Raw genomic sequence first — 13,045 nt, 5'->3', positions numbered from 1 at the left:
AGATGATACAAATAGATGGAGAGATATACCATGTGCTTGGATTGGAAGAATCAACTTTGTGAAAATGACTATACAACCTAAAGCAATCTACAGTTTCAATGCAATCCCTATCAAACTACCAATGGCATTTTTCACAGAACTAGAGCAAAAAATTTCACAGTTTGTATGGAAACACAAAAGACCTGAATAGCCAAAGCAATCTTGAGAACGAAAAATGGAGCTGGAGGAATCAGGCTCCCTGACTTCAGACTATACTACAAAGCTACAGTAATCAAGACAGTGTGGTACTGGCACAAAAACAGAAATATAGATCAATGGAACAGGATAGAAAGAGCAGAGATCAACCCATGCACATATGGTCACCTTGTTTTTGATAAAGGAGGCAAGAATATACAATGGTGAAAAGTCTACAAAGAGAACTACAATACGACCCAGCAATCCCACTACTGGGCATATATCCTGAGAAAACCATAATTCAAAAAGAGACATGTACCACAATGTTCATTGCAGCACTATTTACAATAGACAGGACATGTAAGCAACCTAAGTGTCCATCAACAGATGAATGGATACAGAAGATGTGGCACATATATACAATGGAATATTCTTCAGGCATAAAAAGAAATGAAACTGAGTTATTTGTAATGGGGTAGATGGACATAGATACTGTCATACGGAATGAAGTAAGTCAGAAAGAGAAAAATAAATACCGTATGCTAACACACATATATGGAATCTAAAGAAAATGGTTCTGAAGAACCTATCGGCAGGACAGGAATAAAGACGCAGACATAGAGAATGGACTTGAGGACACAGGGAGGGGGAAGAGTAAGCTGGGATGAAGTGAGAGAGTGTCATGGACAATACACTACCAAATGTAAAACAGATAGCTAGTGGGAAGCAGTCACATAGCACAGGGAGATCAGCTCGGTGCTTTGTGTCCACCTACCTAGAGGGATGGGATAGGAAGGGTGGGAGGGAGCTGCAAGCAGGAGGAGACATGGGGATATATGTTTATGTATAGCTGATTCACTTTGTTGTACAGCAGAAACTAACTCACCAGTGTAAAGCAATTATACTCCAATAAAGCTGTTAAAAAAAAAGATTAATTCACATCATGGCCATTAATATCTAGATAATTTATCCTAAGCCAGGGCTGAAATTTAATGGATATTTTTTCCTTTTCATTTTGTTAACAAATATATTATCTTATACATTTCCTGTGTTTTAAGCAATGTCTCTTTATGACCTCTCTTTCAAACAAACCTGTGCATTCCATCTCTTGTGTTCTCTATCAAGCTGATTAATCAAGACTTCTGCAGCTTTAATTGTTTCTTGTGCTTTTCTTACTTCAGCTTCAAGTTTGGCAGCTTCTGAAGTTCTGCTCTGAAATCTATGAAAACATTCAAATTTAATTAAAGACAACTGGATTTAAGATAGATTTAATTAAATTATGCTTATATAGTAGTGAACTTTTATACAATAATTTAATTAACTATAATATTGATAATATTTGCATATAAAATATCATTAATGTAAGAGACACAATACCAATGCATACATTTAAAGGGGAACATTCTCACAGGGCCTTGATGTCCTACCTACTACATTATGTATAAACTTATTAATATGATATTCAAAGGCCCAGTCATAATATTGATCTATCTTTTCAGTTTTATTTCATTTTACTCAGTTCAGTAAAACTATATGTCAACATCTGAAGAATTTTATATTCTCAGAAAATGCCCTATCTTTTATCTGCTGTGCCCTTCAACAGGATGTTCCATTTGCCTAGAATACTTTCCAGCTCCTTCCTTATCCCTACCTCACCCCTCACTCCAACTCCCTCAAATATATACCTGTCAAAAATATAAATAAAATCTTAAAACTCACCTGATATATTCAGCCCATTAGATACGTTCTCTCCCTATGTGCCCATTTGCCAAAGTTTAAAACTTTTAAATTATTTTCCTTAAAAATACTTGTACATATATATTATTTTATTAAATATAATAGTAATATTCCTATTACTTAGTCCTTCGACAAATATGTAAGCGCCTTGAAAATGCCCAGGATTCTGCCAATTCTCAGAACAGTTCAAAATAAGTATTACAATTCTCATTTTATAAATATGGAGAGTTAAATCCAAACAGATTATTGCACAGGTCTTCCCTATAGTAAGCAGAGGACCTAAAATTCATATATGGGTGTGTCTGATATTAAGTTCCAGGCATTTTACAGTACTTTTATTGCCTCTCTAAGTGCTCTATTCCTCCCTTTCCTACACATAAGACTCTAGGAGTCACTTGTCCAAAATGGTAGCCACATATGGCTGTCTAAATTTAAATTAATTAAAACTAAATAAAATTAAAAATTCAATTCCTCAGTCACATTATCCACAAGGTCCTCAGTCATATTACTCAGAAGGTTTTCATAATAATCCTTCCAAAATAGTGGTAGTATAGTGTAGTGACTAAGAAAAGGAACTTTATGGAGTCAGACAAATACAAGATCTAATGCTTGCTTAGTCATTTACTAACTGCTCAACTTAGGCAAATAAATCTTTCCAATCTTTAGCTTCCTAATCTGCAAAATGTAAGAATATCCACCTCTCAGTGTTGTTTTAAGTATTAAAAATGATGAATATGTAAAGTGCCCAGGACAACACCTGACACATGCAAATGACTAACAAATGGAGTCAAACATTGGTATCATAAGCTAACCACTCAATAAATATTTGACAATTATCTGAGTATTATTAAGCACTGATTCTGAGCATGTAACACTGAAAAGAATATATTATTTTCCTTATACTTCTCTAATTATACCAGGAAGGAAATTATGTGATTTCATTTCTGTATGTCTAACATAAAAAACATTCAGGAATATGAAAAACATTGAATTTATGGGTTTGAAGACTTTTTTGTTTTTTTCTCTATAAATAAATATATATAAATGTAAACAGATAACTGTTTCCTAATTCTATATAGAAAAAAAATTCATAGTTTTCAGTTTGATGAATTTTTTCTTGATGCAATAATTTGTATTTCTTTCATTAAGAAAGAAAAGGATACATAACACACCACTTAAAGAAAAAATATGTTTATAGAAAAGTTTTAGTCTCATAAAACTGAAAGCAAGTGATAACATATGCTATATTTAATGACACATTCTCCAGTTTTCCAATCTTCACAATTCTTAAAGGAAAATGCTTCCACATTTATAATAATTCCCATACCAATATTTTCTATCCTATATTAAAAAGCAATCACAGGAACACAGAGGTACATGAAAGGTTTTGAGATTAATCACATTCATAAATGCTTCTTAAATTTGAGAATAATATTTGCATGAAGGAATATTTTTAATACCCAAAAGGGCAAAAAGATAAAAATTTTTTAACATGATCATATACCTCTGGAAAGATTATGGAATAGGTGGTCCTATAGCATCATCTGAAATAAAGCAGTCTAAAATCTTGAAGTCAAAATAATAAAGAACTGGGAATACCAAATGTAAACACTCCCAGCATTAACACATTACATTCAATTCTTCCTGTTCAATTTTCCAATGCTTGGGAATACAGAAACTTAAAATATTTTTGTTCTTATTAATTTTTTTTAAAAAAGAAGACATTCTATATTATTTTACATCCTTCCCCTTTTTAGAGTGAGATACCAAAAAATTAAGACAGTGATTATAACTAAGATTTTCAAAATGTAAGTATTAGTTGAGGTATGTTTTCAAATATTCAAAACACATTTCAAAACTTAACTTACTTTTCTTTGAGTTCTGACACTTTTTGACCAACAGAATTAAGAAGCTCCTCTAGTTTCCTTTTCCTGTCTTCAGTTTTCCGCAAATTTCTAAAATATAATTCAATTTTATAAGTCATTCTACTTTAGTTATCAACAAAAAGCCACAACAGCACCTTAAAATGTAATTGTGCAGTAAATAAATTACAATGAAAACTATCAATAATTCAGTAGTTATAATACCTTCACTTAGAATTTGATTTGAAAAGCCATGCTATAATTAAAAGTGTATTCTCTGACCTAACCATACCACTTCCAGGAATCTATATTTTAAAACACTTGTGCCCATAGATTTCTAGATAAAAATGGAAGGCTAAAAGTATTCACTCATCTTCTATCCCTTCTAAAATTCTACTAAAATGAAACCAAGGGAATAAATTAAAACATACACGCACAAGAATAAAGACAATGAAAGAGAAAAGTACTACAAAGGAGTAATTTTAATAAAATTTTGAAAGGTGATAACTGACATACCAAAATGCAAAAGGCAAAAGTTAAATGACTGCAGGAAGATAGGTGAAAAGAAGTATTCAAAAATATTCAGGAAAGGTAGACAACAGGTACCTCTGAAGAAAATAATAGAGCTAATTACAGAAGATTGTTTAATAATTGATAATATAACGTTTGACCTCAGATTCCCTCCTTCATTGAGAGCAGACTGTCCTCTACATACATCCCTGAAAGTCAAACCTCATGCCCCTTACCCACCCCCAACCACCCCTACTCAATCCCTAGGCAGAAGATATTAGGATTCTTCTAGAGAAATGACTGACTTACCCCTCTCAAAAATACCCACAAATATTGAGAGGCTGTCATCAAATGGCCAGTCCACACTGCCATGCACTGCTTGGCATTTGTGCATTGCACAAATCAACTTGAGTTTTTGTCTAAACACAGATTGCAAGGTCTCATTCCCCAGCATATCTGATTCAATAAGCCTTGATGGAGATAAAAAATTTGCTCTTTTAACAATTTCCCAGGTAACATTGATGCTGCTGGTTCAGGGACCACATTTTGAGAACTACTATAATAGAATAAGCCCTTCAAAATCACGAGATTAATCTATTTCTAGTCTAGTATTTTAAACCCACCCCAATTATGATCACATATAATAGTATAACACAGATAATTTTAGACATGCAAATCTCAAAATATTTTTCATCCCATATAACCTTGCTTAAGAAGCTACTATGGAGGATGTGCTCCAGAAAAATGAGGGACTAAACTAAGAAAGACAAAGACAAAGACCCAGAATAAGAGAATATGATCAGAAAAGAGACAAATATAACCCCAGAATAATGGTGAAAAGCAATCTCACGATAACTTAAGCTGTAGACTGCAGGCCTAGGGAAGAACTAACCCACCTTGAAACAGGAGGACAAAAGGCTCTAAGTAGGAGAGTACTAAGAAAAAATTAAATAGAACACATAGATTCCAAATACGTTTTAGGGTCTGACAAAAAGACTGTGGATAAATATGTGATACATAAACAGAAAAAAAATAATCAATTGAAAAAATAAGGCAATTATTAAGCATAACAAAAGGTATACAAGAAAGGAAATATACTCATAAAACATGATATGTCTAAGCTGTAAAAAATATTTATATAATCAAAATATATAATCATATTTAATATGATTTAACACAAACATTTCATGTAATTATATTGAAAAAATAAGAAACTTAGGCAGCTAAAAATCTCCTTGTGTAGAGTAAGAAGTAATAGATAATTTCAAAAGCTGAATGATCATGAACATAACATATCTCTTAATCTGCATTTAGAACAAATGAGATAAAATATAATACTTAGTAACAATAGCAAATTAAAAGTTTAAGCCCCAAAAGTAAATCGTTAAATTTTCCCCACACCTGCCAGATAATGTTTTGGAAATAATATACTAAAAGTTTCCTAAAACTTAGAGAAAAAAGTATAAAAGCTCTAAATTTCTAAAATCTACTTTTTGTACTTTGACAGTATTCCTTCACAAAATTTTGAATCTTTCTAAAGGAACTTCTACCAACTTATCTTTCCAACAACTTAACAGAGGAGGAAAAAAGTGAGTTGATTTTGCTATACGTCTTTTAATTGCTCTTTTTTGTTCTGTTTAACTTTTAATTTATTGTTTTTCTTTTTCTTTAATGATGTATAGTTAATTTACAATATTGTGTTAGTTTCAGGTGTACAGCATAGTGATCCAGTTTTTTTTTTTGCAGATTATATTCCACTGTAGATTATAAAATATTGAATAAAATTCCCTGTGTTATATAGCAAAACCTTGTTGCTTATCTATTTTATGTATAATAGTTTATGTCTTTTAATAATACACACCTAATCTATCCCTCACTCTCTCTCTCCTTTGGTAACCATAAATTTGTATTATATGTCTGTAAGTCTGCTTCTCTTTTGTATACAGATTCATCTTGTGTATCTTCTTTATCCATTCATCTGTCGATGGACATTTAGGTTGCTTCCATGTCTTGGCTATTGTAAACAGTGCTGCAATGAACATTGGGGTGCATGTACCTTTTCAAATTATGGTTTTCTCCAGATATATGCCTAGGAGTGGGATTGCAAGATCATATGGTAGTTCTACTTTTAGTTTTTTTTAGGAACCTCCGTACTGTTTTCCATAGTGGCTGCACCAGTTTACATTCTCACCAACAGTTTAGGAGGGTTCCCTTTCTCCACACCCTCTCCGGCATTTATTATTTGTGGATTTTTTGATGATAGCCATTCTGACTTGTGTGAGGTGATACCTCATTGGGGTTTTGATTTGCATTTCTCTAATAATTAGTGATGATGAGCATCTTTTCATGTGTCCGTTGGCCAATTGTATGTCTTCTTTGGAGAAATGTCTATTTAGGCCTTCTGCCCATTTTTGATTGGGTTGTTTATTTTTTTGTTAATGAGTTGTATGAATTGTTTGCATATTTACCCCTTGTCAGTCACACTGCTTGCAAATATTTTTTTCCCATTCTGTAGGTTTTCTTTTCATTTTGTTAATGGTTTCCTTTGCTGTGCAAAAGCTTTTAAGTTTGATTAGGTGCCATTTGTTTATTTTTGCTTTTCTTTCTTTTGCCTTACGTGACTGATCCAAGAAAATATTGCTATGATTTATGTCAGAAAATGTTTTTGCCTATGTTCTCTTCTAGGAGTTTTATGGTGTCATGTCTTATATTTAGGTCTTTAAACTATTTTGAGTTTATTTTTGTATATGGTGTGAGGGAGTGCTCTAATTTCATTGATTTACATGTAGCTGTCCAGCTTTCCCAACACCACTTGTTAAGGAAACTGTCTTTTCTCCATTGTATATTCTTGCCTCCTTTGTCATAGACCATGGGTGCATGGGATTATTTCTGGGCTGTATATTCTGTTCCATTGATCTATATGTCTGTTTTTGTGCCAATACTACACTGTTTTGATTACTGTAGCTTTGTAGTATAGTCTGAAGTCTGGAAGGGGTATGCCTCCAACTTTGTTCTTTTTCCTCAGGATTGCTTTGGCAATTCTGGGTCTTTTGGGGTTCCATATAAATTTTAGGATTATTTGTTCTAGTTCTGTGAAAAATGTCATGAGTATTTTGATAGATATTGCATTAAATCTGTATATTACTTTTGGTAGTATAGCCATTTTAACAATATTAATTCCTCCAATCCAAGAGCATGGGATATCTTTTTGTCTCTTTGAATCATCCTCAATTTACTTTATACCAATGTTTTACAGCCTTCAGCATATACATCTTTCACCTCCTCAGTTAAGTTTATTCCTAGGTATTTTACTTTTTTTGACACGATTTTAAACAGGATTTTTTTTCTTTTTTTGCTTTCTCTTTCTGATATTTAATTGTTAGTGTAAAGAAACACAACAAATTTCCATGTATTAGTCTTGTATCCTGCTACCTTTCTGAACTCATTTATTAGTTCTAATAGTTTTTGTGTGGAGACTTTGGGGTTCTCTTTATAGAGTATCATGTCATCTGAAGTAGTGACAGTTTTCAATCTTTCCTTCCAATTTGTAACCCTTTTACTTCTTTTTCTTGCCCAACTGCTGTAGTTAGGTCTTCCACTACAATGTTGAACAGAACTGGTGAGAGTGGATATCCTTGTCTTGTTCTTGAATTTACCGGGAAGCCTTTCAGCTTTTCACCATTGAGTATTATGTTGGCTATGGGTCTGTCATAAATGGCTTTTATTATGTTCGTATATGTTCCCTATATACCCATTTTGGTGAGAGCTTTTATCATGAATGGATATTGAACTTTGTCAAATGCTTTTTCTGCAACTATTGAGATGATGATGTGGTTTCTGTCTTTGCTTTTGTTAATGTGGTGTATCACACTGATTGATTCACATATTTTGAACCATCCTTGTGATCCTGGAATGAACCCAACTTTATCATGGTGTATGATCCTTTTCATGTATTGTTGGATTCAATTTGCTAATATTTTGCTGAAGATTTTGATGTCTAAATTCATCAAAGATATTGGCCTGTAAATTTCTTTTTTTTTGTAGTGTCTTTGTCTGGTTTTGGTGTCAGGATAATGGTGGTCTCATAGATTGAATTTGGAAGTGTTCCCTCCTCTTCAATTTTTTGGAATAGGTTTAGAAGGATTGGTATGAGTTCCTCCTTGTATGTTTGGTAGAATTTCCCAGTGAAGCCATCCAGTCTAGGGCTTTTGTTTGCAGGGAGGTTTTTTTTTTTTTTTTTTTTTTTTAATTACATATTCTACTGCACTTCTAGTGATCAGTCTGTTCAAGTTATCCATTTCTTCTTGACTCAATTTTGGCAGGCTTTATGTTCCTAGAAACTTGTTCATTTCTTCTAGGTTGTCTAATTTGTTAGTATAAAAGTGTTCATGGTATTCTTATAATTTTTTGTATTTCTCTGGTATCAGTTATTTCTCCTCTTTCATTTCTTATTTTATGTATTGGAGTCCTTTCTCTTTTGTTCTTGGTGAGTATCTCTGGAGGTTTGTTGATTTACCTTTTCAAACTACCAGCTCTTGGTTTTATTGATCTTTTCTATTATTTTTTGATCTCTTATTTATTTCCCCTTGATCTTTATTATTTCATTCCTTCTGTTAACTTTGGATTTTGTTTATCCTTCTCTTTCTTATTCATTTTGGTGGTAGGTTAGGTTGTTTATTTGATATTTTTCTTGTTACTTGAGGAAGGCCTGTATATCACTATAAATTTCCCTCTTAAAACTGTTTTGCTGCATCCCATAGATTTTGTAAGGTTGTGTTTTCATTGTCATTTGTCTCAAGGTATTTTCTGCTTTATTCTTTGATTTCATTGTTGAGCCACTGTCTTTTTAGTAGCTTGTTGTCTCCATGTGTTTGTTATTTTCCTATTTTGCTTTCTGTAGTTGATTTCTAGTTCCATACCACTGTGCTCAGAAAAGATGCTTGAAATAGTATCTATCCTCTTAAATTTGTTGAGGCTTGTTCTGTGATCTAGTATTTTATCTATCCTAGAGAATCTTCTATGTGAGCTTGAAAGGAACGTGTATTCTGTTTTTGTTTTTTGTTTTGGATGTAGTGCCCTGTAGACATCAATTAAGTCTAACTGCTCTATTGTATCATTTAGGAACGTTCTTGCCTTATTGATTTTCTGTCTGGATGATCTGTCCATTGATGTCAGTGGGGTGTTAAAGACTCCTACTATTATTGTATCATTGTCAATTTCTCCCTTTATGTCTGCTAGCATTTGTTTTATATACTTAGGTGCTCCTACAGTACAAGAGTAATATCCTCTTTTTATATTGATCACTTTATCATTATATAATGCACTTTTTCTTTCTTTGTGGCTTTTGTTTTAAAGTCTATTTTGTCTGATAGGAGTATTGTTACCCCCACTTTCTTGGTGCTTCCATTTGCATGAATTCTCTTTCTCCATCCCCTTTCAGTCTATGTGTATCTTCCATCCTGATGTTAGTCTTCTGAAGGCAGCAAATTGTAGTTTCTTGGTTTTTTCCTCCAATCTGCCACTCTGTCTTTTGATCAGAGCATTTAGTCCAGTGACATTTAAAGTAATTATTGATAAGTATGTATTTATTGCCATTGTAATCCTTGTTTCCAGTTGTTTTTGTAGTTCTTCTCTGTGTATTTTTTTTCCTTTGGCAGGGGGAGGGGGTTGATATTTTTCTTTTGTAGTATGCTTGAGTTCTTTCTTTTTGGTTTTGGTGAATCTATTGTACGTTTCTGATTCGAGGTTACCATGGAGTTCAAGTATGTTGACCCATAGCTATATCTACTTGCTTTAAATTGATAGTCATTCAAGTTCGTATTTTTTAAAAATCTACGTTTTTATACTCCCCTCCTCTGTATTTTGTGATTTTGATATCCTATTTTACATTGTAATGCTTATCCTTTTACTGTTAATTGTAGTTAAAATTACTTTCACAATTTTATTATCATTTTTTAATCTATGTATTGGTTTTTAAAAGTGATCTTCAATCCTTTTATATATTTGCCTTTCCTATTCTGATTTTCCCTTTCCTACAGATTCTTGCTTCTTTTCGATTTAGAGAAGACCCTTCAATATTTCTTTTAGGGTAGGTTTAGTATTCCTGAATTCTTATAGTTTTTGCTTCTCTGAAAAATTCTTTAGCTCTCCTTCTATTCCACATGATAATCTTGCTAGGAACAGCATCCTAGGTTGCAGGCTTTGCCCTTCAGTACTTTGAATATATCATGCCATCCCTACTAGCCTGTAAAGTTTCTGCAGAGAAATCAGCTGATAGCCTTTTGGTGGTTCCCCTGTAACTAAATCTTTGTTTTTCTCTTGCTGCCTTTAGAATCCTCTCTTTAACTTTTGTCATTTTAATTAACATATGATTTAGTGTGGGTCTGTTTGGGTTCATCTTGTTTGGGACTCTCTGTGCTTACTGTACTTAGGTATCTGTTTCCTTCTTTAGGTTTGAGAAGTCTTCAGCCATATTTTCTTCAAATACATTTTCAGCCCCCTTCTCTCATCTCTTCCTGAAACCCCTGTCATGCATAGGTTAGCATGTTTTATATTATCCCATAGATCATCTGATATGTTGATTTCTTTTTGTTTCATTTGTCTTTCTGTCTGCTGTTCTGATTGGGTGATTTCCATTATTCTATCTCCAGATCACTTATTTATTCTTTTGTGTCATTTAGTCTGCTATTCATTGCTTCTAGATTGGTTTTATCTTGGGAATTGAACTATTTTTGATTGGTTCCTCTTTATAGTTTCTAGGTCCTTGTTACAGTGATCTGTGTTTCTATCGATAATCTTTCTTAATTCATTTAGCATTTTTATTACCTCCTTTTTGAATTCAGGGTCTAGTAGACTGGTGCATGGTCTGTTTCATTATTTGTTCTTTCAGGGGATTTATCTTGTTTTTTTTAATTGGAAGTTGTTCCTCTCCCTTTTCATTTTACTTAACTTTCTTTGTCTCTATGAACTTAGCAGAAACAGTTATCTACTGTGGTCTTGAAGGGGTGTTTTTATGTGGGAGCATCACTGTGTAGACTGTGTGAATCCAATATTTTTGGTGTGAGGGCTGGTTTCAGTTGGACGCCAGCCACATTATTCTTCAGGGTGTGTGGGCTATTATCACCTTGATAGGTGGTATGGCTGGTGTTGTAGCATCTAGAGCCTGTACAAGATGTGAAGTGGGACTTTTTCTCTGCTCCATGGTTGTCAATGCCCTGTCAGGGGTGAGGTCTGCTCCCCAGTTGTTGGAGTAGAAACCCTGATGGCTAGGCTCAATCAGGTTCCACTGTCCATGAGTTCAAGCCCTGCCCAAAAGGAGGTGATTGCTGAAGCAAGTAAGGTCCATGCAGTCACAGAGGACCTATGCACCACCTGTGTAGGCATTCACGTTTCTGCTCAGAAACAGCCCAAGGTTGAATCCTTTTCTCTGCTGTGTTCATCCGAGATCTAGTGAAAGGCTATGGTCTGAAGTAGGCTGGGGCTGAAGGCTGGGGCGTTGTGGCTGCAGGAATTGAAGAGACTGCACTGCCACCAGAGATCTGGGCTGCTTCTGTGGCAGTGTTCTCACAGGACCTGTCTGCCCCAGATCTTCTGCTAAGCTGTGGTGTGGAGTGAGTGGAGCCAGAGCCAGGGTGCTCTCACTGGGAGATGAAAGGCTCTGTACTCCTAAACATGCTGAAGACAACTGCTACCGTCCCACCTGGACCACACCCCAGGCCCTTGGGCTGTGTCTCTCTCAAGGCCTGTCTGCCTGAGCTTCAGTGCTTAGTCACTGGGCATTTCTGTGGCACTGCTTATGTGCACACTGACAATGGCCTCCATGGCTCACCGGATCATACCCCAGCCTCCCCAGTCTGTCTCTGCATAGCTAGACCAAGTCTGTGTGCAAATCTTGCACCAGGAATGGAGTGAGTAGGCCTGGGTTGTTTGCCCGTTTGAATTGGGAAGTGTGGTAAGGCGGCACCCACTAATGCAAAACTCTCTCGACCCTGATTGTTAGCAAGCCAGCATGCAAGCACTCCTCACAAGTAGAGTCTAGGCTTTTCCAGACCTTCTGTCTGTCTCAGCAGATTTCCCAGCAGGCGAGGGGGACTGTCTCTTCCACGCAGGAGCCCAGGACTGGTATGCCCAGTTTGTGGCTCAACCTCCTCGCTCTTCAAGTCAAGGGTCCACCCATATAGAACTTCTCTTTCTTACAGATCCTTCCTAGGTGCTCAGGTCCTGACCAAATGGCTTTTTTTTCTGCCCTACCCAATTATGTACAGATCTTTCTTGCAGCTTTAATTGTACAGTTCTTCTGCCAGTTTCTAGTCAGTTTTCCATGATAATTGTTCCACATGTAGATGTATTTTTGATGTGTTTGTGAGGTGAGGTGAGCTCCACATCCTCCACTCCATCATCTTGATCTACATTCTTAATTTGTATTTAAATGACTCAGCGTTGTCAGCTGCCTTTTTAGAAACAGACAAGAAATAAATCCTAATAATATAACTAGGTCATCAGATTGATGAAAATAAAGGTTAGAACTATTTATATTTTATGTTTCACTTACGATTCTAATCCTGCCTGTTCAGTTTCCAAAGGCTGAATTCGTTCCAAGACATGGGAGTACTGGACATTGGCTTTAACCCAGGCAGCTAAAGGAGCAGCTGCGGTACAGGCACGCTTAGCATTCTGAAAAATACATCAGAAATTATCCCGCATCCTAACTTAATTTCAAATAAAAGCAAAGTTTATTCTAGTGTATTTTCTTTAAGCATTTG

The 13,045-nt window shown here is 34.8% G+C and overlaps 1 protein-coding gene across 1 annotated transcript in view; it reads right to left on the bottom strand.

Annotated features, from left to right (window-relative positions):
• DYNC2H1 (dynein cytoplasmic 2 heavy chain 1) overlaps window positions 1-13,045 on the bottom strand; it is a 384,236-nt gene that overhangs the window by 250,059 nt on the left and 121,132 nt on the right. The window contains exons 59-61 of the mRNA XM_060105577.1: window positions 12,835-12,956; window positions 3,780-3,866; window positions 1,267-1,393 (exon numbers count right to left, since the gene is read on the bottom strand). Of these exons, the coding sequence (XP_059961560.1) occupies window positions 1,267-1,393; window positions 3,780-3,866; window positions 12,835-12,956 (336 nt within the window). The remainder of the gene's footprint in view (window positions 1-1,266; window positions 1,394-3,779; window positions 3,867-12,834; window positions 12,957-13,045) is intronic.

This window comes from Mesoplodon densirostris, chromosome 7 (assembly GCF_025265405.1).
Source record: "Mesoplodon densirostris isolate mMesDen1 chromosome 7, mMesDen1 primary haplotype, whole genome shotgun sequence".
Taxonomy (NCBI): Eukaryota; Metazoa; Chordata; class Mammalia; order Artiodactyla; family Ziphiidae; genus Mesoplodon; species Mesoplodon densirostris.
This window is presented reverse-complemented; position numbering and strand designations above follow the sequence as displayed.